This window comes from Natrix helvetica, assembly GCF_964273705.1.
Source record: "Natrix helvetica genome assembly, chromosome: 5".
In the NCBI taxonomy this organism is placed as follows: Eukaryota; Metazoa; Chordata; class Lepidosauria; order Squamata; family Natricidae; genus Natrix; species Natrix helvetica.
This window is the reverse complement of record NC_138551.1, coordinates 33,826,997-33,852,661: the sequence shown is the minus strand read 5'-3', so window position 1 is coordinate 33,852,661 and position 25,665 is coordinate 33,826,997. Positions and strand designations below refer to the sequence as shown.

Here is a 25,665-nt window from a genome sequence, read left to right as displayed (position 1 = left end):
ATCTGCTTTCACAAAATAAACATTTTTAATCTATCAGGAATATTAAATTATAGAAAATGAGATAGTTTAGTGTGTGTATAGTATATGCATTACCGATTTATTACAAAGTTCCAGGAGCTTATCTGTCAGGCGAGCTGCATCTACAATAAACTTGCCCAAAGATGCCTTCATATTAATAGCTTTGTTTAAGATTTCTTTGCACCTGGTGGCCCGCATTGGATAGGATGACTGCAGAAAACACAGTTTATTGAGTTTTAATGTTATCCTTCAAATCAAAATTTCCAGAGCAATTGACACTTACACACAAAAATTACAACAAAACAACTGCATCAAAATAAATTCAGAAGTTAAAGCCTGACCCCTCCAAAAAACATATTTGCCTGGAATGTAAAAAGCACTAAGTCTCACGCTCACTGAAGCAAAATAAAGACACAAAAACTGAGCACTCATAGCTAGATATGAGTCCTTGAGGGAGCATTGTGGAAAACAAGTAGATTGTATATACACATGTTTGCTCTCAACATACTTTTTACATAAGTAGGTTCAACACCTGAAGAAAGCTATTGAAAATAAAGTATATCTTAATTATATGATTTCCCCCCTCATTCTGGTTAATAGCCTTGATTACCTGGGATACACATAAAAACTGTTGCTCACAAGAAACATTTCAAGGAAGCATCTCTACAAGTGCAAAAGTTGAATCATTTTAATATTTCCTGTAGGGGGAATTTCTAGCTCAATCAAAAATGGAAGAACATTAATGAAGGTACCTTAGATACTGCAGTCATCATCCACATAGCTTGTTGAGGATAAGCTAGAAAAACTTTAGCAATGATTGCCATAAGAACAAGGAAGACCTCATCGTGTGAATGGCAGATTCGGGAAATCAGCTGAGAAAATGCTGTCAAAAACTGATAAGGGGCCAAGACTTGTGTATGTTCTGTAATCACTTTGTTAATTTTAGCCAAGTCATTTTTCATTTGTGCACGATCATGGCGAACAGCTAGACAAAGCAATGTAAATCAGTATCTTATTTCATGGAAAAAAGAAACACGTACACAATTCCAAACCAAACATATGCCCAAAATGCATTTTTGATAGCTATATATATATAAAAATTATTCTTCTTTATCCTTGATTCTGCAGCTGCATGTTGAAAATCTATTGAACACCCATAAGAACATATTTTTTTAGTTATATCCCTATATGGAATAATTTAATTTCATACAAATCATTTCACCAAGTTCCAGAAAATGCCAACTTATTCGACACAGTACTTCAATAACCATAGCCCTACATTTTAAATCAACATATCTACAAGATAGATCAAAGCACATTAAAAATGGACAAAAAAATACGATATCTTCCTTTTTTAATTTGAATTAGATTAGATTAGCCATACAAGGTATCTGCCTATTGGCTAACATATTATTCTTTCCTCTTTCTTACACACAAGCACCTCACACTCTTACTCATTCGTACATATGCACACTTAGCTACCGAACATACATTTCACATGACCCAATCTGTAGTTCGCTCAAATATGCATCAGCTAAACATTAATGCAAAAAGAGTACTTTTTTATGTCTTACCTTTCTCGTATTCATATGCTTTTGCTCCAAAGTCCAACCACAAAGACAACATTCTTGGCATTGACTGGTATATGAATTGATTTCCAAAATACAAAGATCTGAAATTAAAATACCACCTTGCAAAATGTGTATTTTATCTATGTCCTTTTTCTTCTGCAGTTTGTCTTCACTTTATCTCACATTAGTGGTTTTAAATTACATTTTATTTGACATGTTGCAAGAACAGGAAAAAGTGCAAAGATATAAAATTGCTATTTTATTGGTATAGTTTGTAAGAATTGGCAGTTTTGTATCTGACTTTGGATATTTAAAATCCTCTATCTAAGATTATAAATGCATTTATATAAAGTGTTTTATATAGAAAATTATTTACAATGTACTCTTTTTGGAAAGGATATCTAGTTTATCGTATTTTTGTAGCTTTTTGTCATGCCCATTTTGTCATGCCCATTAATTTAAATACAATTAATGTAACTTCCAAATTGCTCATCAAATGAGAACTATCTATTGTTGGCCTATGGCCACTCGCCAAGTCATGAATAATGATGTTGGCATTTAAGAATACCAGTTCCCACACTGTTAAACTGGCATTAATCTAGTCATCCATAAAATGTTAATAAACATCAGTATCTAGAATTACCTGAAAGAATGGGAAAAAATAAATATAAATAAATAGGCTTAAGATACAGAAGGATCTTGACAAACTTGAACATTGGGCACTATCTAATAAAATGAAATTCAATGGTGAAAAGAGTAAGGTTCTACATTTAGGCAACAAAAACGGAATGCACAGGTACAGTATAGGTGATACCTTACTCAGTAGTAGTAACTGTGAAAGGGATCTTGGAGTCCTAGTGGACAACCATTTAAATATGAGCCAGCAGTGTGCAGCAGCTGCCAAAAAAGCCAACACAGTTCTAGGCTGCATCAACAGAGGGATAGAATCAAGATCACGTGAAGTGTTAATACCACTTTATAATGCCTTGGTAAGGCCACACTTGGAATACTGCATTCAGTTCTGGTCGCCACGATGTAAAAAAGATGTGGAGACTCTAGAAAGAGTGCAGAGAAGAGCAACAAAGATGATTAGGGGACTGGAGACTAAAACATATGAAGAACGGTTGCAGGAACTGGGTATGTTTAGCTTAAGAGAAAGAAGGACTAGGGGAGACATGATAGCATTATTCCAATATCTCAGAGGTTGCCACAAAGAAGAGGGAGTCAAACTATTCTCCAAAGCACCTGAGGGTAGAACAAGAAGCAATGGGTGGAAACTAATCAAGGAGAGAAGCAACTTAGAACTGAGGAGAAATTTCCTGACAGTGAGAACAATTAATCAGTGGAACAGCTTGCCTCCAGAAGTTGTGAATGCCCCAACACTGGAAGTCTTTAAGAAGATGTTGGATAGCTATTTGTCTAAAACGGTATAGGGTTTCCTGCCTAGGCAGGGGGTTGGACTAGAAGACCTCCAAGGTCCCTTCCAACTCTACTATTGTATTGTATTGTATTGTATTGTATTGTATTGTAAACAAAGATCATTATATGCATTTACTGAACTAACCTTCCAAAATGAATAACAATGTATTTGATCAGATCTCCCTGCTTTTCCATCTTGTTCTCTGTTACTGTAGGCATCACTTTATCATAGTATTTAGCAAGATAAAAATGCCCATTCTCCCATTCTGGCAAGCAGGTGGTGACATCCTGAGGGGAAAAAAATATAGGTTTTATAGTAGTAATTAAATTTTAGTTCCATGAGTCAATCATTACTTCAAGTATTTATAAACTCCTTCTAGGTTTATGCCAGTCCAAAGTAATATAAATCCTAAAATAGAAAAATAAAAAACAAGATATACAGATTGCACCCAAAGAAAGCTCATGTGAACAAAAGTGACCTAGCTTAAAGTTTTAAAATTACATTATTTAAGTGTTCCACTTTTAACATTTACCTTATATTTTTTCATTACTGCATTACTTTCAAAATTGGCTGTTTCTTCCATAAATCTTCCCACCAATAACAGGGCTTGCCCATGAATGAGCTTATTTTTAGCATCACATAATTCTTGGCTATCTGGAAAACATAGCTCAACTCCCTTTTGAAGAATGATAAGACCTTGATGAGCCTCACCCTGAAAAAAGAGCAAAAAATTAGTGGTCACATTACTATTTTTATCACAGAGGTTTTATAAATATATATTAGATAGCTTTTATATTAATCACAGATAAAATAAATCTTTTCGCCATTCAACCAAAAGCATATGTTACAGAAACAGGGACAAATGACAAAACGTATGAAACAGAAGGTTACTAAATTAATTTATCCTTGTGATGGAGATTGGAACTTACTCCTTTATATATTTCTTTACCCTTTATTTATCTTTATACTCTCTTCTACAGCACTGATTATATTATCTAATTACTGTGTTTCCCCAAAAATAAGACAGGGTTTTATTTTCTTTTGATCCCCCCAAATAAGCATTTGGCCTTATTTTCGGGGAGGTCTTATTATTCTTGAGGCGCAGCAGGAGGCGAGCGTGATCACCTCATGGCTACTGCTGTGTTGCAATAGTTTTGGGGAGGGCTTATTTTTGGGGGAGGGCTTATGTTAGTGCATGTGCTCAAAAACCTGATTGGGCTTATTATCCGGGGAGGGCTTATTTTAAGAGAAACAGGGTAGTAATGAAATATCTGCAAAAAAAAAACAGCCAACCTCAGAGAGCACCAAGGATCCCACACTTTCTTTATTATATAATTATAAGAAAAATATAATTTTTCTTTCCTCTTTTTTCTTTTTTCCTACACTTTTATGCTATTTCTTTCTATTTTTGTTTACATTGTTTTGTATTGTTTGTTTTGCCATGGTGGAACAATGGTTAAAATGCGGTATAGCAGGCTAATTCTGCCCACAGCTAGGATTTCAATTCTGACCAGCTCAAGGTTGACTCAGCCTTCCATCCTTACAAGGTTCATAAAATGAAGTTTCAGATTGTTTGGGGCAAAATGCTGATGCCATAAACCGCTTAGAGCCGTGATGGCGAACCTATGGCACACGGAGCCATTTCTTAGGGCATGTGAGGCATTGCCCTGTCAGCTCCAGTGCGCATGTATGCACTGGCCAGCTGATTTTGGCCTTCATTTTTGGCCATTTTTACCCTCCGGAGGGTTTTCTGAAGCCTCCAGAAGGTGAAAAACAATCCAACACGCAAACCAGAAGTTTGGGAACAGACTTCCGGTTTGCACATTGAGTTGTTTTTCTCCAGAGGCTTCAGGACGGGGTCTAGGACTAGAAAGGACAATTAATATAAATCCAACAAGGAAAGACGCGTAAAAGATTTTTGCCAAAATGCCTTCCTCCCTCTCTCTCTCTCTCCCCCCAACCGCCTCCTCTCCCCCCCATCAATACAGCATTCGGTGCTCCTTCTTCAGTCTGCAGCTGCAGGTGCCCGCAAAGCCAGGTAGGAAAGGAGGAGAAAAGAGGGGGGAACTCTCCAAGGGTGAGCAAATAAAAAGACATGCCAAAACATCTGCAGCTGCTGTGGCTGCGAAACAGGACGTCCCCGTCTCTTTGCTCCCTGGCATGCTTGGCCAAGGTTCCCCAATCCATCTCTCTCTCTCTGCCCCCCCCCCTGCCCCACGGCTCAGCATGAACTGGGAGGAACCTTGTAGAGGAAAAAAAGGAGAAAGGGGGGGAGAAACGGGGGAGAAAGAGAGGGAGAAAGAGAAACAGAGAAAAAGAGAAATGCAACAGGGATTGGGGGGAGCAAAGAAGCAGGGGTGTGCAATTTTGAGAAGCCTCGCTTTGCAAAAGACCGCTGAGAGGAGGAAAAGCCTCCCTTCACAAAAGATCGCTGTTTTGAGAAGCCTCTCTTCGCAAAAGATCGCTGAGAGAGGAAAAGGGAGGATTCCCACCCCTCAGTGCTGTTTTCGATGGGAGACTTTTCCCCCTTTCAGAGCTGTTTTGAGAAGCCTCCCTTCGCAAAAGAACGCTGAGGAGGAAAAGGGAGGCTTCCCCCCCACTCAGTGCTGTTTTCGATGGGAGGCTTCCCCCCCCCCCCCGAACTGTTTTGATAAGCCTCCCTACGCAAAAGATCACTGAGAGGGGGAAAAGGGAGGATCCCACACACACACAGCGCTGTTTTCGATGGGAGGCTTTTTCCCCCTCTAAGAGCTGTTTTGGTATGTGAGGTCAAAAGGGGGGGATGTTGCATGCATCCACAGGGCGAGCGCGTGGGGGGGATCGCATGTGGATGTGGGGGGCGTAGCATTGCATTATGGATGTGGGCACAGGCGTGCATGCGACAGCGTGCATGTGCGATTTCGGCACCTGAGGAAAAAAATAGTTAGACATCACTGGCTTAGAGAGTGCTCTAAGGTACTATGGAACATTATGTAAGTCTAAGTGCTATTACTACCGTGTTTCCCGAAAATACGACAGGGGCTTATTTTCTTTTGCCCCACGAAATATGCCCTTGGGCTTATTATCAGGGAGGGCTTATTGTTTTGGGGCTGCCGGGCGGCTGCTCTCTTGTGAACTGGCTCCCGAAGAGCCGGGCACAGCCTCAGGGGCGAAGCAGCCATGAGGTAACCATGCCCACGAGCAGCCGCCCGGCAAATCCCCTCTCCAGCCGGGAAGAGCGCCATTCACTGACCTAGGGGGTAATCCCTAAGGTGCCAAGCCATGTGGCGCTCTGCCCGCCCCCCAGCTCCTGCGGCTTGGCACATTCGGGATACCCCCTAGGTCAGTGCATGGAGCTCTGCCCGGCTGGAGAAGGGGGTTGCGCGAGCGCCTGTTCCACCCGCAGCCTCACCAAGCCCTTGAACAGCTCTCCCAGGCCACCGCCGCTGGCTGCTGCTGCCCGCCGCCGCCCCGCTCCACGCATAACTTCCAAACTCCAAAACTCGGGGCCGAGTCTTTCAGCATCGGCCGCTCTAGGAGTGCTCTCTATGGTGGGCCGGCTGCCGGGCATAGAGTCTTCCGGACAGAGTCTTCCAGCAGCCAGCCCACCATAGAGAGCACTCCTAGAGCGGCCGATGCTGAAAGACTCGGCCCCGAGTTTTGGAGTTTGGAAGTTATGCGCGGAGCGGAGCGGGGCGGCGGCGGGCAGCAGCAGCCAGCGGCGGTGGCCTGGGAGAGCTGCGCAAGGGCTTGGTGAGGCTGCGGGCGGAACAGGCGCTCGCGCAACCCCCTTCTCCAGCCGGGCAGAGCTCCATGCACTGACCTGGGGGGTATCCTGAATGTGCCAAGCCGCAGGAGCTGGGGGGCTGGCAGAGCGCCACATGGCTTGGCACCTTAGGGATTACCCCCTAGGTCAGTGAATGGCGCTCTTCCCGGCTGGAGAGGGGATTTGCCGGGCGGCTGCTCGTGGGCATGATTACCTCATGGCTGCTTCGCCCCTGAGGCTGTGCCCGGCTCTTCGGGAGCCAGTTCACAAGGGAGCAGCCGCTCGGCAACTCTCCCCTTCAGCCAGGCAGAACACCACTCCCCAACCTAGCGGTAACCAGAAGGCGGCAAGCAACGTGAGCGCTCCCCCCCGGCTCCTGGACTTGGCGCTTTCGGAATAACACTAGGTCAGTGAGCGGTGCTCTGCCTGGCCGGAGGGGGGGTTTATTTTCGGGGGTGGGCTTATATTTTTGCCCACGCGAAAAATGTTACAAGGGTTTAGTTTCGGGACATGTTGTATTTTCGGGGAAACACGGTATTACAATCAACATTCTTATATGTAAAAGGAACATTGCGCTATTTTGTAAAAAGTCTATATATATTATCTAAATACTATTTTGCCTTAGAGAAAAACCTTCTTAATACTAATCTTTAAACTGTAATATTAAACACTACACAATATTTTTTCTGACTACATTTCATTTAGATCAGGATGAATAAGCTTAAATATCAAATATTGCCCATTAACATGTGATGAAAATTAAAATATAGAGAGAGTCTCATTATATCACATTTACCTTAGACCAGAGCCACTTTGCTCTTTCCACATAAAGTTCAGATAACTTGGATTCGCCAGCATTGAGGAGAGCATTATAGGCAGTTTGGTGATGACCAGCTTTACGTGCTACTCTGGCACTTTGGAGCCAACATTCTCCCATTTGCTCATTGGCATCCTCTCTATTGGAATATATATTGTGAAAAATATAGTGAGATACTTACAATATTCCATGTGTGCCAGAGAATAAATTCTACATAGTTACAACTCTTACAGTCTTCAGATATTTTGCATCTATTAGCTTAGGGACTAATTGAAACTAATAATTTAAAGTAACAATTACAGAAATTTGACCCCTTTGTAGTTTCCTATATGAGCTATTTATAAGGAACTTTACTTAGCTTGCAACATTATTTATTAATTACCATTATTAATATTTGGTAAATGACTGGGTTGTATACTAATAGCTGCCTAGAAATATTCTTCTCTTTAATTCTCATGATTTATAAAACAGGATGGTTGCATTCACTGCCATCAGATGACTGGAATTCTAATGGAATAGAATTCTATCGGAATAGAAAAAGTTCCCAGCTGCTGGAAAGGAACAACAACTAAAGTCTTCTGTAACCAGTTCATTTGTTTCAATAGGTATGGTTAGCCATGATGGCAAGGCCCTTGCTCCTCCCCTAGTAAGATGTTCTAATGTTGTTATAATAAAGAATCCATAAATTACAAAAACTGCGCAGATTCAGCAATATTTAAACACTTGAATAGTGCCTCTACCTTACACATATTTATTATACTTTTCCTCCCTTTTATTTATTTTTTGTCGACTTAAAGCAATATACATATCTTATGTTCTTTATTTGGCTCACAATAAACAACTCAGTAACTTAGTATCAAACTGACTTCTGAAGGGAGAAATCTGTCCCCTGAAGATTACATAAATACACTTATAAATTTAATGCATTAACCATATCTTGGAAAGCCAATCTGATAGCTCATCTATCTAAACCTCCAGTCAGCTATATGCTAGTTTGCTATCTGTTATCTAAACTATCATTCCATAAAACTGTTGCAAAATCAGGATCATGTAACTCCTCGGAGCTCCTTTTAGAAAGTACAATTTTGCTTTTGTTTTGTGAAAGTAATTGGAACTGATACTTCCCTTTATTAACTACATTTCAGTCCATTTTAATTTGTAATTCACATAATAAAGAGAAAAAGACAGGATGGGGAAAATAAGTTCCATGGCAGAATTTTACCTTTTGACGAGGCCAAGCAGAGCCCGTCTAAATGCCAGGATTGGCTCTTTAGTTCTGTATGAATTTTGTGTCATTTCTAAACGAGCATGCCAGTTCAAAGAATCTTTGTAATCATCAGGTTTTTGAAGCAAGGATCCAACACTGTGCTCCAGCTCACAAAGCATATGTAACCTATGATTTAAGAATATTTGTCTATTAAAAGAGTATTTGGAGAGCTACAGACTTTAGAGATTGTGTTATAATTTTGCCATATTGTCATTTCAGTGAATACAAGGATAGCTCATTTTAGAAAATTATTTTAATGGAAAAATGACATTAAAATATCACAACTTTAAAAATCTGATTTAATTCAGATTAGGAAGAGCTCATTCTATCTGGGTAGGTGGGGAAATTCTCGGAGCTGAAGTCCAAATGCTTTGAAGTTGCCAAGGATGAGAAACACTGGCCTAGAGAGCCTGAAATCCCCTTCTGAATCTAGTGCTGCCAATTATATAAAACAGCCAATTTAAATCTCTTAAAACTTTTATACAGATTTTCACAAGACAAGGAAATCACAAAATTTCAAATTCACCATTTTTATATTTGTTTTACTGCAAATGCGACCTGATGCTTTTCTCTGTCCGAGAACTATTTTTAAAAAATCATTGTTGAACTTAAGAAAAAGTAAAAAGAAAGAATGGTTAAGAAAAAGTACAAAATATTAAAGTAAATTAAAACATCAACATACTATTAAGTTTTGGGGAAAATTATATGTTCATTATTAAACAGCTGTTAAACATATTAAAAATACCTGATAATATATTCATATCCTCGTTGGTAGGAGCCCCTTTCAAAACTTGCTGCTGAAAGAGGAACTATCTGTTCTGCTCGAACAGTTCTCAAAGTTTCAAAGAAAGTGGCAGCTTCTTTCTTTTTGGCTGACAACAGCAACTTTCCAAGCCTAATACTCCATGTATTAGACTTCTCATCTAATTAAACAAAGGTCAGTGGGAGAACCAAAATTTCATGTTAATATAGTCAATACTTCTGATACACAGACACACTTTACCAGAATGTTGTAACAGAACCAGTTGTAAACATTCCAGTTCTTATCTAAAATGTCACAAATTACATTAATGTTGGTATTTTAGTTGCCACAGTTACGCCATAACATTTTTGAGATCTCCTATAAAAACATATTAACAAAATGAACATAAGATTTCTGTACTGGAAAAAGGATGAACAAGGGGATGAACTAGAAGATGACGCCCAAATTTCCTTCCAGCCCTTAATTTCCATAGTTCTATGTGTTAATGTCATTCAAAGAGAGAGCCGGGGGGGGGGGGGGGGGGAGAGACCATTTAGATCATGAGTTGGGATGAATATGGCAACATCTGACACTGCCAAATAACACTATTTTAATTAAATGTAAAATGTTTTACTTGTTTTTTGAAATGGCTAAGATTTTAGAATGACACACAAGATATGATAAAGGCATTTGAATTCCATATAATTTCAACATGTTTCCATTTTGGGAGTGAGACAACACTTGGAGCAGTGTGCTATTTTCTCTACTGTATAGTACAGAAATAGTAAGGATGTTATTGATACTTCTATTGCAATAGACAGTTACTTATTAATAATACAAATCAAATTCAAACAATCTCATAAAGCCTAAATATGATCGGAAGAATCTGATGAATTTGGAACAGTGTAGGAATTGGAAAACTCGGTCGCTCTGTGAATGAGATGGGCGATCTTTAAATAAGATAAATAAATAAAAATGAGAGACAATATTACTGAATTTGGTCCTCTTACTGGTTATGGCTGGTATCTTCTATATTCCCAATAATCAAGACCAAATTAAGATAAAATTCGTATTTAACAAATATCACATCTTTATTCCAACAACCTGAAGCTAAATAATTTTCCAGGGAATCCCACTGTGTCAATTTCCAGGCAGCTTCTACTCTGTAGCTGTTTAATTCAGGTGTCCATTCAGGTCTGGTAAAAGGAGAAAAGATGGTTAGATAAAGATATATAATAGAAATAAAATGAGAGCCAGTTTGGTTAATGCACTAGTCCAAAAATTAGTACACCATTAGTTCTGCTTTAGGTGCAAAGCTAGTTTGGTGACCTTATGCCAGTCATTCAGCCTTTGTCATACTTATTATATAGCCATTCAAAACTGTGCATCTATATTCAAACTAGAGAGTCAATTTTGCATAGCGGTTAAGACATCAGACTAGAAACAGGAAATTGTGAATTCTAGTTGCACCTAAGGCACAAAGCCTGCCAAGTGATCCTGGATTAGTCACTTTCTCTCAGCCTTTCAAAGAGACAATGGCAAACCATTTCCAAAATACCTTGCCAAAAACCGAAGGACTAGTCAGTTGTCAATCATCACTGACTCAAAAGGAACATGCACACAAACGGTGTGGCTTACAACATACATTTTTTTAAAAAGGCTGATGTTGGCCATTGTCATTGTAGGGGGGGCTGCAAAAGGGATGCTGGCAGGCTGCATGAACTGAGAAGTCAAACAGTTTACATCCCTGATGTGGAGGAGTACTGTTCTCCTCTTTTCCCCTAAATAAGATACAAAAGGTTTATATCTTAATGGACAAGATACATGCCCAGCCACATATTTTCCCAGAAAATCATAGTCAGAAAAATAGTGTGGTTAATCAATTCTATCTGCACTAGATTTGTACATATTTCTGATGCACAATAAGGCACAAGTGAGTCTCCTTACCTTTTAGCAAGTACTCCATTCACTTGAGTGATTACAGTAGAGAACTGACCAAGACCTAACATAGATTTCACCACACCCTGATAATGAATTATCTAGAAGGAAGCAAAATAACAGTTATAACTTTTCAGTCCATTATACTCTATAAGGAAGCATACAAATTTTGCAACATCACGTCACAACCACACACTATAAATTAGGTTAATCCTGAAACCTAACTTTTCTTTAAAAAAAAACAGCTGTGATCTTCCAGGGACATTTTTTATTGAATGAAAATTTGATCATGTCTCATTCTGATTCTCATCCTAGTGTGGCCTGCTTTACAAAGAATAAGGTGACTCATACATCAATAGGTTTACAAGAAAGAAAATGGCACAAAGGGAAAAAAAAGAATGTGTCATGTCTTTAATGATATGTATTTAGGTTTTTTCCCCCATGCCTCCAAATTCACATAAAAATGCATAGAAGAAGAAACGACAAGGATAGCAAGAGATGGTAGATGTAGCTACTTATATATTAAAAAACAATTACACTTAGGAGTAAGATTTTTTAAAAACACAGAATATGCCTTTACTGCTTACCAGAAGGCAAACTAGACCCACAGTCATTTTTCTGACTCTGGATATGTATCTCTCTCCTTCCAATTCTTTATTCTGTTTTCTATGTTCCCAATACCTGCAGCCTAAGGCAACTGCCTTATTTTTCCCAAGTGACTGCTCCTTCCTACTTCTGATATTTTCAAATATTACCTCTGTTACTCATATCTGTCCATATTTCATTCTATCTTACAAAGAAATTAAACTTCAAACTATCTCATTTCTAGCTGGCCTGCTCCTGCTCATATGAACAAAACACTGATTTACCATTTCCCCCCATAATCATTTTATGCCCTTGAACACTTCCCCCACTACAATTTAAGAACACAGCGGATCCATTTATAATCTGCTTCAATTTTTAATCAAGCAAAAGCTTCTGCTTCCTGGATTGTTTTATACCTTTTGCAAAAGAGATTGATTTTTCTAGTTCAGAAACCATTCCTTGTTGCCATGATTTTCTTGTGGTCAAGGAAATAACACACTATATTATCTGTCATAAATGTTTATGTAGTTATTTTAAAATAAGCCCCAAGTAGAAAAAGTCTCTGGTTACCTGTTCTGGTTCTAGCTGAATTGCTCTATCATAGCAAGCAGTGGCATCTCTCAACAACCCAATGCTTTCGTGTTCTAGAATTTGTTCTTTGAGAGATGGCTCAGCCTTCCGTAGCGCACTCACTCCTTCTACGGCATCTGGTTCATGCATTGCTGCATAGAGTTTCTTTGAGTAAAAAGAAAACATTTGCCATCAGACAGCATTCTGGCAAAAAGTCACATGTGAGACTTAATTAACCTGAAGGACATCTTTGTGTTCTACCATTATATTCAAAATTCCTTCTACAACTTTAATGTACTGCTAATTTTAAGAAACATTTCATTTTTCTTTTGTTTTTGCTCTGAATACATTAACTATCAGTACTGAAAATGTAACTTTCCTTTTCCCAATTATATCTGACCTAAGAAATGCGATCTCAACATTTTTCTTTTAGAAACACCTTACATAAAATTATATATACATGATATCTAATGTTAGGTTTTTATTTTATTAAATGAGTGCATTATTATTGGAGGGAGGGGAGAAATAGCAACTTTGATATCCAATTAAAGCCCTAGTATAATAAAATGGGGGAAATAACACAATATAACATAGAAACTGAAATTTATTTTATTTTAAAACAAGTATTAAACCTGAAGAAATCCAAGATGCTTTTGAATGTCTTGTTTCTTTTCTATGATGAAAGATTCAAAGTGCATTACAGCTCTGGTGTAAGCTTTGGAGTGAAAAGAAGCCACAGCCAATGTATCCTGGGGTATGAGGTCAAGAAAGCGAACTACATTTTGATATTCTTCATATTCCTCATTTGATGCTATAAATAAAGAGTTTTAAAAGGACACATCAAACTTCATCTTTCAAAATGCCAATCTTAAGTGCTCTCAGAATGAAGGACCTAAAATATTACATAAAACAGATCGCTCATTACAGTTGGCATCAGAAACCAATAAATAACTTTTTCAACTGGAACAGTTCCCCACTAGCATCCTCCCTCCACTGCAGTATTCAGAAGAAAGTGGGTCTGCACGAGTCTCCTAAAATGTATATAGTGGTGCTTAAAGATTTGCAGATGTTTATAAAAATTTTAATATTTATCTCTTTCTGTTAAATCAGCATTGAGCAAAGAAATCTTTTCTTCTGCTTTCATTAGGTGGTGAGATAACATTATTTATCAAAAGTACGGCTACATGAGTTTGGAATAGAATGTTGGGAATTTTTTATATTTACTTATAAAAACAATTATTGTTTAAAATATTTTTCTTGCTTATTAAAGCTTCAATACATCCTGTATTTTTTCTGCTTCTGGACAAATAATGAAGTTCTTCCAAAGGCAATTAAAAACAGTTATAAATCAGAGGTAATTCAACTGAAGCAAGGGAGAATACCAACCTGATAATTCTGTAGGGTCTTTATTTGACTTGCCAGCAGCTTTTTCAATACTCAATTTTTGAAACTTATACCTAGACCACTGTGTTAGATGATCAAGCATAGAAAACACTGTCTGGGTGCTTAAATGACCTAGATCAGATGCACTGTCTTCACATCGTCGTGTGCAGGTGTCATCATTTTTCAAAACAGCCATGATTTCTGCATAAACCTAGACACATGATATTTTAAAATTTCTTGGAATTTAATTATTCAAGCTTGCTCAAACTAGAAAAAGAGCTAGTTAGCACCATGAGAAACTTAATGTGAAACACTTTCCTGCAGTTCCATAAATATAAAAAAGACACAATATTTTTAAAACGACAAAAATCAAAGCTTATTTAGTGTTTCATGACTATACTATACACTTCCACCTAACTCAAGAGTTCACCAAGATGAACCATCCTTACTTGGAACCCCCAATGGGCTTCCCAACTTTTTAGGAGACCTCAGAATATCACCATAACAAAATTCCAGACTTTAAAGCAAGAGTGAATAACCCACTCCATCTAAACCAAACCCCAAGTTTTTGCAGCACTTGGAACCCTCTAAGGTTGTATAGCCATGGCCAATATTCAATGGCAAATCCCTGAATTTTGGTGGTCTATTATTTTGCATTTAACAAATAATTGTTAAGTCTCTAGTAACTCTTTACCGCAATAAAACAAAAAATGCAAATTAGCAGATATTTCAGTCCTGTCTACACTAATTGTGATATAATCCTATCAATAAGCATATACTTAAAAAAAAGAGTAACAAATGAAACAGAATTTGTTTGTAATACTTTTCTGCTGCTGCAAGACACTTTATTAATGCAATGAGTATCACATTAAATAACGCTGTTTATTGTTATGTATGAATTTGCAAATATGTCTGGTTCAGAAAGGAGGAGATTTTGAAGTATTGTTCAGAATACTTCATACTGATTCAAGTATAATGGTATGCTGACAATATACCACGGCAGTTATCCTACTTTCAGTCTAGCAGTCAATTCTCAGTAGTCCTTGACTTACGACTATAATTGATCCCAAAATTCCTGTTGCTAAGTAAGGCAGTTGTTAAGCAAATCACTATAGTTATTAAATGAATCATGTAATCATTAAGCAAATATAACTTCTCCATTCACTTTGCTTGTTGGAAGCCGGCTAGGAAAGTTACAAATGGTGATCACATGATACCAGGATTGTGGTACTGTCATAAATACATGCCAGTTGCTAAGTGCCCAAATTTTAATTATGTGACCATGAAGATGATGCAACAGTCTTAAAGTATGAAAACTGATCATAAGTCACTTTTTTTCAATGCTATTCAGAGGTGGGTTGCTCCCGGTTCAACCTGGATCGGGTGAACCACTAGTAGCGGCGGCAGGAGGATTTGCCTACCCGCCGAGATGCTTCTGTACATATATAGAAGTGTCACATGCGCGGGGGAACGAGCCCAAACCGGTAGTAAAATAATTGACAACCCACCACTGGTGCTATTGTATCTTCAAATGGCCACTAAATGAGTGATTATAAGTCAAGGACTATGTGTAATACTCTTTCTCTTTGCAATAATAGCTCAAATATATGATGATCTGAACATAGAATTAAGGTGAACAATTTAGAGATATATTGGGTTGATGTAATAGCCAATGACTGCAATTGTAATGTCTCTTTAATAGGGGATACAAGTCAGGGGATTCTTACCTCTTGTTGATCTTCCTGACTGCATCCCAAAAGGACATACACAAGAATGTGAGGAAGAAGATAGACAGTCACTTTAAAGTCATTCTTCATAATAATACTGCAGCAATTAAAAACCTTACGGGCAAGATCATGTCGCACCTGGAACAAAGGTAACAGTTTGAATGTAAAATTTTGAGAGGAAAAATGTGTTAAGGCTGGCATAGCTGATGAAAGTTGAAAGACAATAATTTTTATATAGAGCATCTAACTTAATTATTAGTAATTGTCCCTACCTTTGTTATTAGGTAGCCAGCCCAGCTTGCTGACCATTCTGCAAAGTTTTTGCCTAATTTACTTAAGTAAATTGGCTTCTTCATTTTAGACCAATTTATAGCCTTTTGATAACTCTTGTATCTGTAAGTGGAATTTCCAAAATTTGTTAAATCACATTATTTATGATAAACAAAAAGACAATCAACCAACATTCTAGCATCACTCTTTGACCTTAAACTACTCTTGTTGTTAGGAAAACTTTTCTAACACTCCACTGAAATCTGCATTCCTCTAACCAGTCCATTTGCACTTGAATATGATTCAAGTCGGGTCTTGAGTCTCTCATGGGGTATATTTCGTGTAATATTGAATATCAATTTAGTTATCTGTTAACAAAGTTAACCATTCTGATTTTTCTCATACTTTTATATACAATGTGGCTTTGCGTTTTGAACATCTTTGCTATTTTTCCAGAAAAATGTATGGGTTATGTAACTTTTCTTAATTATATAATTCTACTTAAAATTAGTTCAAAAATATCCATATCTAACATTTACATAGTATATAATTTGTATAAGCTCAAATTGGGAATTGTCTGCTAGCTTGTTCAACTGTGTAATTCAGATGTGATGCGCAATTTTGCATAAGTAGAAAGTAGAAAAAGGCTATATTTAAAACTACCTTGATTTTTTAAAAAAGTTGAAGTAAAAAAACTAAATTTATTTTTGATACCGGGTTTTTAAATGAGGTTCCAATATTTCCTGAATATGTTCTGGAAACATCTTCCAAAGCACTGCACCTGCTTCATCAGTAGACATCTCACTACGGTTATATATAGATAGCAGTTCCTTAAAAAACAAAATTAAGAATCCACATGTAATTATTTTTAAGAATTATAAAAATGAAAAATTCCATTGCTGATTAATAACCAACTGAAAAGTCTCTTTTGAGTCAAACCTGACACATGATGATTACTATATAAACACATATGCCATTTTCTTACCAGGAAATGGTAGGAAAATTGTTCCTTTTTTGAAGGATACATTCTTGACCCCTTTGTCCATCCTAATCCTGCAATTCCCTGCTGATCTTTCACTCAAGCCAATCTTGCTTAACGTTCTAAATCGCCAGAGATGGTTATATCTGCTACCTGTTGAGGCTTATTAACCCAGTGAAAAGGTTCCAACCAAATTCTGACTCCATTGGCAAGGCAAAGCTCCAAAATTCTAAACAAATTATCATTACCAAGATAAAACAACAATCTCTGACTATATCTTGCTAAGAAAATTATGCTTCAAAATGGTTTGTTTGCCCATAAGAAAGAACAATAGGCAACGGACTTGGGAGTTATTTGGTTTTCTAATGAGGAATTAAGAAGCAGCAGTATCATTCTTTAGAATCCTGGTTTACTGTGATCATATTCTGACACCATGATACCGGAAAAAAAACAGATTTTAAAAACATTTTAAAGTGTTATTTAATAAGTAATAAATTAACAGAATACTGGAAAAGAAAACATCCTCACCTGAATAGCATATGAAGCAGAATCTTGAGCTCGGACATTGTCAGCATAAGCAAGGAATGCTCTTGTCAATTCCACGAGTAATCCATATGCAAAATTTGAATCTTCTACACCCGCCTGAAAGCAAATGTCTTATGTTAATATTCTCATTCTCATTATCCAAGTCTAAATGCCATTGTAAATTAAAATAAAATGTTTCTGGAACTCCCAATCATAATAATGCACACAATGATTTTCAGCAAAACCCTATACTTGTTCATTGATCAGAAAAATGAAACAATGACAATCAGAACAATCTCTCTAGCATTCTTATGTCAAATGGATGCTTAAACAGTAAGGGAGCACTGAAACAAGTAAATTATATACAACTATAGTCTTTATCATTTTTTTATTATATAAAACAGATCCGCCAGCATTAAAAATGTCAATGTTACTGTATTACTTGCCACAAATAGCAGTCCTTTTCCTTGGTTGTCACTTGTTGAGAAATCCAATCTGCCTGGATCTATAGCTCCCAATTCTCCTAAACACTCCCCAGAGAGTAACCGTACATGAGAATTCACATCCTGGCAGCCAATCAGGAGGACTGTCACCAGTCGAGAAACAACTGGCTCAACAGTTTCACTATCTGTTGAATATTTTATCACAGTTTCCTAGAAAAGAGAAAGAAAAAAAGAGTTAATAAATTATGTCCACAAACATCTGTTAGCTTTCATTGAATTACCCTTCTTTTGTCATTCTTTCAAACGATACAGCATTTTAAAAAAATAATATGAAATGTAGGAAGGAAATAGAACAGCCTATTTAGAGGCATACTATAAAGTGCCCTGGAAGAAGTAAGGGAGGCATCTATTTGTAAAATGTTTTGCTGGGGAAAAAAAACTCCTGCATTCTTTCTTGCAAGCTATTTTCTTATCCAAGCATACCACAGAAAAAGATTTTATCAATGACAAGATTTTTATTTCATGGCAGTTTTATTTATTCAGAATGAGTCCTTTTCCCTACACCCTGAAATAACAGAATTTATTTTATCTTTGCTTTGCTTCTGTTGAATCGGTTGACTCTTAAGATGCTGTAAAAAATGAACATGGAACTATTTCCATTTCCAAGACTGTTTAATTTGACTGATAGTGTCTCTCTCTCTCAGATTTCAGGTGGATTGAGGCTTTTTTCGTTGTTTCTACAAATATTTTTAATTTAAAATGCCACGTATCCTTCTGCATGTGATGTATGACTCTGCCCCTGAAATATGCTCTCTCTCATACAGTTTCACCACCATTCACTAAGTTCACCTCTCCCTTTCATGACACTTTTTTTCCTTGCCTTTAGCAAACAATATAAATCACACAAGGAAATACATCATATCTTGTCACTATTCCAATACAGGAATCTATGTATTGATTCCTGTATTGGAATCAATACATATTGGAAACGGCCGTGGCTAGGGGGGCATTCCATCAGGTTCGCCTGATGCGCCAATTGCGTCCCTTACTGGAGCGGGACGCCCTTTGCACAGTCACTCATGCCCTAGTGACTTCTCGCCTTGATTACTGTAACGCTCTCTACATGGGGCTCCCCTTGAGATGCACCCGAAGGCTCCAGCTGGTCCAGAATGCAGCCGCGCGGGTTATTATGGGGAGTACTAAGTACTCCCATGTAACACCTCTCCTGCGCGAGCTGCACTGGCTACCTGTGGCCTTTCGGGTGCGTTTCAAGGTGTTGATCGTCATCTTCAAAGCACTCCATGGCTCGGGACCTAGTTATTTGCGGGATCGCATTCTACCCCATACATCCCTGCGACCAATCCGCTCTCACAGAGAGGGCCTCCTCCGGGTACCATCCGCTAAACAGTGCGGGCGGGCGGTGCCTAGGAGTAGGGCCTTCTCTGTGATGGGCCCAACCCTCTGGAACGACCTCCCCCCCGATATTAGAACCACCTCTGATCTCCGCTCCTTCCGCAAGAAACTCAAGACCCACCTGTTTCGAGTAGCAGATCTGGCCTAATTACAACCATAATCGTAACTGTATTTAACATCTATTCAAACCTTCCTGGATGGCTTTTTAAATTTTATATTGGGGTTTTAACGGGTTTTAAAATTGTTCTTAATATTTAAATTGGTTTTGGGATTTTATAACAGACCGTGTGTGTGAGTTGTTTGTTTTTCATGTCTTATGTCTTATGTCATTTTTATTGTTTTGATTATGAATGGTCTGTACACCACCCCGAGTCCCTACGGGGAGAGGGGGCGGTCTATAAATTAAATAAACTAACTAAACTATAAACTATGTCTCTTGATAATCTGGACCATTTCAAATCTCTCACCACTGACTGCTGGCAATGAATGGTAGAATTGTAAACCAGCAACTTACAAATCCAAATTCTCAAATCATTTTCTAAGACACTGAAAAAGGAAAAGAGAAGAACTAAGAACAGAAGAGCTTTATACAATCCCTGCCTCAAAGGAACAATATGGGGAGTTTTAGGTAGAATTTGGAGAAACATATGGACATGACTTTACAACTATATGAATCAGTGATGTTGTACTTTAGTCATTATTAGGATAGGATCTTAAAAATATCCTTTTTTCGGCAATGCTGACAAAAGAGTAACAATAAATTAATTGCAAGATGATGGAGACAAGTGCTTTAAAACTTTGTAACATAGAAATACTCTATTTTAATTAAGTAAGAAAGAATCAAGAATTAAAATGAAAGAAATGCAATTTAGCTGTTTCAGGTCAAGGGATGACATTATTTTTACTTACCCTAAAATTAAAAAAAATGTGTTTATACAAACAGTAATAAACTCATTAATTTTGTTGTTAATTATAAGAAAAATATTAAAGCAAAACTTATGAGATTTCTTCTTCCATATCTAGATCAAACTTTAAACTGCCAGAATGAAACCACCTATTTGGCTTTGTTGTTGGCCTAAAATAAGTCATTATCAGTATCTATTTTTGGTAGTGAGAACTAGTGAGCTGTAGAAATTATTAAGTGTATTTATATTCATAAATCTGTTTTGGGATACAGGTAGTCCTCACTTAACAACTGCACTTGTAAACACCAACTCTACTGCTAAGTGAAACATTTTGTAACCATGACTTGTGATTTACTGTTGGCTTTGCCATTTGACACTGCTTGTTGGAAGCTGACTGTGAGGATCACAAATGATAATTACTGCATGGATGTACAACACCCATATTTTTGAGGGCTAGGTAGAAACCTACTTTTTCAACACTATCATAATTTTGAACAGTCTGTCAGGGAGACTGTGCTAGTTTATTTGATTCACATAACTATATATATGTTGTCAAAAGCAGCGCTAACTTCAGGAGGCTTACGAGGAGTTAAGTGAATATCATACTTCAGCTTGATTTTGAGTTCCTCAGCTTTACATACTTGGTTTTTATATAATGTTTCCTTTAGACTGGTGAGAGCATGAATCCGAACATCGACATTTTCATGTTGGATGGCTTTCATAGAGAGTTGTAACACTGTCTGCAGGTCTGTGCTCCTAGAAGTTTCCTGTATGGAATGATGGGTACAACTTTCATTAAGTTCTTTATTTTGAGAAGTACTTATGTCAAAATATATTTGCATTTATAGGAAAATGCTAACACACAACTTGCAAATTTAGAGGATGTTTTAATAGTGTACAGGTTGTATTGTGCTTAATTTGGCTAAACAGTACTTCAGAGCATGTATACAGCACTTCAAACCAAACCGTATTTCTTCAGGTTCATAAAGCAGCTACAGAAGATTGCTGTGTGATTCTGCAAAAGGGCATGGCTGCTTTAAGGAGTTTCATGCAGATGATACATTTGTATTCTCACATGCCCAAAGTATTTTTGCCCCAAATTGAAAGCACTACCCAGCCTTAATATTTATACAAGAAGTATTTAATACAAGAAATCAAGTAATCTACAGAATTAAAACAATTGAACCATTTATTGGTGAGCTTTCTATCTTACATATCTTAGGAATTTAAAGCAGCTTAATTAATATGCTATCAATGTCATCTTATAGTGACCACATAGAGATAAGGCAGTTTACCTTTTTCCTTTTCTTGGCAGAGGAACAAAGAACTACATAAAAGATTTGTGGACTTTCAATGCATTCAAGACATAAATGATAACTGTAGGTTTCCCATTTAATAATTTAATTAAAAGAATTAATTAAATGCAAGTAGAGCAAATACCAGAGTTACTAAATGACATGCAGGAAAGTTTTTGTTCTGTCAGCATCAAAGGCACAGTAATTCATGTTATTTTCAAATATTTGTATTCAAAATATAGAAAAAGTAATACCTTTCTATATTCCTGAAGAACTATTTGGATTTCTTTCAATTCTGGATGATCAGGTAAAAAATAAATTTCATGTAAGAAGTCTTGGACTGCATCCCTAACCAATAAAGCAAAATAACAAATACTGTTAAATAAAAAATATTTTAAAGCATGCACAATATGCTTAAATACGCATAAATTGGAAATGGTCAAAAATACATTTTTAATGTTGTGAAAGTTACAGTTTTAGCTTTTAGACAGTCTGCCTTTATTCAAACCCATGTGTGATTTATTAAGTAATACACACATTCTCAGAAAATAGCAATCATCTTTCTTCCTCTCTTAATTGAGAGCGATATGATTTACAAAAGAAACATTAGAAGAGAAAGGAAGAAACTGCTTCTACAAGGAAACATACATTGATGATTGTAAATTTTCTGTATTTGGGGGATTTATGATATGTTGTTAATGGCATTTGAAACTGAGGAAAGGACAATTTTGCAATATTACTTATTACATTTATATTTTAAGATTATTTTGTATAATCCCAGAAAAATACAGTTAAAAATATTTTGTTACCTGTTCTCAACTATAAGAAAATGGAAGATTGCTGCTGTTTCTTTTTGTTGAATATGTATGAGGGGCAAGAGTGCTACTATCACATGACTCAAGAGAGACCCAAGATGACTTTGATCCAAGCATCGTACAAAGCAATCCCAAGCCCTAAAACACAAAAGCAACATAACATATACAGTATTGTTCTATATTTTCCAGCAATTTCAAAATCATCCATTAAGCCAGGTATACCACAATGATTTCTTTTTAATCTTATATATAAGAAGGGACAGTAATAAATCAGGATTTTGGTAGTTTTCTTACTTGCAACACAGTTGTGGGAAATCATCTTTATATCTCAGCCCTGTCCTTAGTGTTGTCATCATCTTCACTCTCACTGCAGTAATATGTTTAGAACCCATAAGCTTCATTAAAGCCATCAAACTGTTTAAAGCCTACAGTTGAGAAAAATCGGGGTTCAGTTCAGATGGTAATAATGACTATAAAGCCCTAAATAGATAGAGACTACATTATTTGAGGGATTGTCACTCCCTGGTTACATCTACCCACTTCATCAAGTCCAGCAGGAAAGGCATGCTATATAGGCCATGACTACAAAAGAGCATCATTTATATCTGAAGCCAGGAAGAGAAACTTTTCTGCTATGATGCCTGTCCTTTGAAACATCATTCCCCCAGATCGTAGATTGGCTCTGATCCTGCTGGCCTGGAGACATGGATTTGCCATCACTCTTGGGAATCTATAGTAATGGGGGGTCTTCTACAATGATCATATTAGACATGAAATAATGATCGATTTAGCTGCTGATTATAGTTTTGTTTTAAAACAGTTTTATAACCCATATCTGTTTGGTTGTTGTTTTAACTGTTGTGGGCTGCTCCGAGTCACTAAGGTGAAATAGGTAGCTATAGAAATTGAATTAATTACAATTAAAAATTTTAAGTTACAAGCTAAGAGTTCTTTAAGCAGAACAACAGGGTTGGAATGTCAGGATTAGCTATGGAAAACATAGCACTGCTCCCCCCAATGCCATGATCTATAAAGGAGTTTAAAAAATAATCCTCCATCTTCTCTCTATGCATTAAAACTGGTCCTTTACATATAGTCAAGCTTTTTAATTATTTTAACCAGACTTTAATTTTTACCAAGATTATATATTCTTTGCGTGCACTAGAGGCTAGATTCAAAGGCAATGTACTCTGTCAGTTATTTAGACTTCCTTTTATAAAAAATAATCAGAAATTATGAATATAGTTTTTCTATATTACTAAAAGCAAATGAAAAAATAACTTCAGGACTTCTCCCAATCTCATTAGTATTAACAAAAATACCACCTTCAAGTATTCTTTTACAAGGATTTCATTGCTAACTAAGAAAAAAAATATTCATGTCTATTTTGTTTTCAACAAAGGATTTACTCACCATTTTCTTATCTTCAATTCCAATACTAGAGCTCAACAATTGCATGTTGAAAAAGGCCAGAATGCCTAGCAATTTTGGATGTAAATAATCAGCCTAAATAGCAATAAAACATATTCTGATATTTTAAAATATTTAAAATACAGTACTAATATCTGGCAACATACTGAGCCCTTATGTATAAGTTACATTTAGTCTAAACTACAAAATAAGATAAAATATTCCACTTCATTTCAGTCTCAACCTGATTGATGATGATGGATTAAAAAAATTAATATCAATTCTCATGTTTTATAGCGTATATCTTGAATGGTATTTTTCAGGTACACTGACCACCAGGAGACACCATCTAACCGAAAAATACTGCACAGGATATATGCTGTATAAAAATAGAGAAATTCTTCTTCCCTCCTCAAGAAGAAGCATGGAAGTGAGGTAAAAATAACTGGAGGCATGACATAAGCTAATTTATCTCTCTGCTCCAAGAGCTTAAAGGGAGGTGAGCTGAATGTACAATTCCAAGAGAGCTTCTAGAATTGCTGGCTCTAGGTTTATCAAACAGGTAATGCTTGCAAAAACATAACCAGGCCACATTCAGGTCCTTGTTTAGCAACTGCCTCATTTAGTGTCCATTTATAGTTACAATAGTCATGAAAAGTAACTTTATGACCAATCCTCACAATTGCAACCTTTGCAGGTCTATAAAGCAAAGGAAAGCTGAAGTAAGATGATAAGCACTGTCACGATTTCACATAGCAACTGCTTCACTTAACAACTGAGTTGCTGGTCTCAATTGTGACTAATAAATAATGACCTCTACTTCCTATCTGAATAGTCATGCATCACACTGCCACACACATAACCACCACATCACTCACAACTTTAATTCAGGAAAGTCATCTGTCCTTTTTTAAATATAACTGAAAGTTTTAAAAACGAAGAGTACAAATCAATACAAACTAAATTGTTAAGACAAGGGGAGAAAACAGAAAGGAAGAATTAAGGAGAAATCTAAAGTTTAAAAAAGACAAAGATACAAAAGAAAAAAAGAAGTGGCTTCTGATCTTCTTTAGATCAGTTGTAAGTATAGATTTACCTCTTTTCTCTAAAGTTATATTATAACTCTTCTTTCTATAGTCTACCTGATCTAATCATAAAAATCACAGATCATAAGCTCATTTTTTCTGTTTTACACAAAAAATATCATGGGGTTTTAAAGTCTCCTAAAATATTGAACAGAAGCAATACATTATAATAATAAGATATAAATAGTTAACTGGGTTACAAATGTTTATAAAATATATAAATATGTCAATATCTATTAGTCAGAAAGTGCTACCAGACTCCTGATTTGTTGGCCACCATAGATTAATATGGCTCTCTTCCTACAAAAGTTGCAAGAGCTATTCCTTTCTCTCTTATTAAGAGGGCAGAAGAAACTACAAATTGGTATTGCTACTTACCATTTGCTCAGGAGATGTGATGTCCTTTGGTCCTTGATATGGGTCATCATTGGAAGCAAATGAAGCTAGAATTGATAATCCATTGAAGACCTGCTGATAGTGCTCCCCTAATCGGAGCAATAATTCATTATGCAATCCCTGAAAATCCTGTCTCAGCAAACTTCCCAGTTCTATCTCTGTTTCATTCTATAAGATACCATGGAAAAATGTTATTGGCTTGAAAATTATACAAGCATGTGCACAACATAAAAATATTACAGCACAACAATTCCCATTACTGCAAATACAGGTGAGCCACTAATTTGCTAAATGAAAACACCATTGTTTCCAAGGGGGGGAAATAAATGTTTATAATATACTTCAA

The 25,665-nt window shown here is 36.8% G+C and overlaps 1 protein-coding gene across 1 annotated transcript in view; it reads right to left on the bottom strand.

The window, feature by feature from the left end:
* ATR (ATR checkpoint kinase) overlaps positions 1-25,665 on the bottom strand; it is a 56,405-nt gene that overhangs the window by 9,749 nt on the left and 20,991 nt on the right. Inside the window, exons 16-39 of the mRNA XM_081954328.1 lie at positions 25,302-25,487; positions 23,842-23,934; positions 22,723-22,853; positions 22,423-22,566; positions 21,868-21,961; positions 20,960-21,085; positions 18,004-18,210; positions 17,561-17,674; positions 16,768-16,883; positions 16,056-16,176; positions 15,784-15,921; positions 14,060-14,267; positions 13,306-13,484; positions 12,674-12,838; positions 11,528-11,619; positions 10,685-10,776; positions 9,584-9,761; positions 8,794-8,964; positions 7,551-7,710; positions 3,542-3,721; positions 3,154-3,296; positions 1,593-1,690; positions 771-1,003; positions 94-228 (exon numbers count right to left, since the gene is read on the bottom strand). Of these exons, the coding sequence (XP_081810454.1) occupies positions 94-228; positions 771-1,003; positions 1,593-1,690; positions 3,154-3,296; positions 3,542-3,721; positions 7,551-7,710; positions 8,794-8,964; positions 9,584-9,761; positions 10,685-10,776; positions 11,528-11,619; positions 12,674-12,838; positions 13,306-13,484; positions 14,060-14,267; positions 15,784-15,921; positions 16,056-16,176; positions 16,768-16,883; positions 17,561-17,674; positions 18,004-18,210; positions 20,960-21,085; positions 21,868-21,961; positions 22,423-22,566; positions 22,723-22,853; positions 23,842-23,934; positions 25,302-25,487 (3,504 nt within the window). The remainder of the gene's footprint in view (positions 1-93; positions 229-770; positions 1,004-1,592; positions 1,691-3,153; positions 3,297-3,541; positions 3,722-7,550; positions 7,711-8,793; positions 8,965-9,583; positions 9,762-10,684; positions 10,777-11,527; positions 11,620-12,673; positions 12,839-13,305; positions 13,485-14,059; positions 14,268-15,783; positions 15,922-16,055; positions 16,177-16,767; positions 16,884-17,560; positions 17,675-18,003; positions 18,211-20,959; positions 21,086-21,867; positions 21,962-22,422; positions 22,567-22,722; positions 22,854-23,841; positions 23,935-25,301; positions 25,488-25,665) is intronic.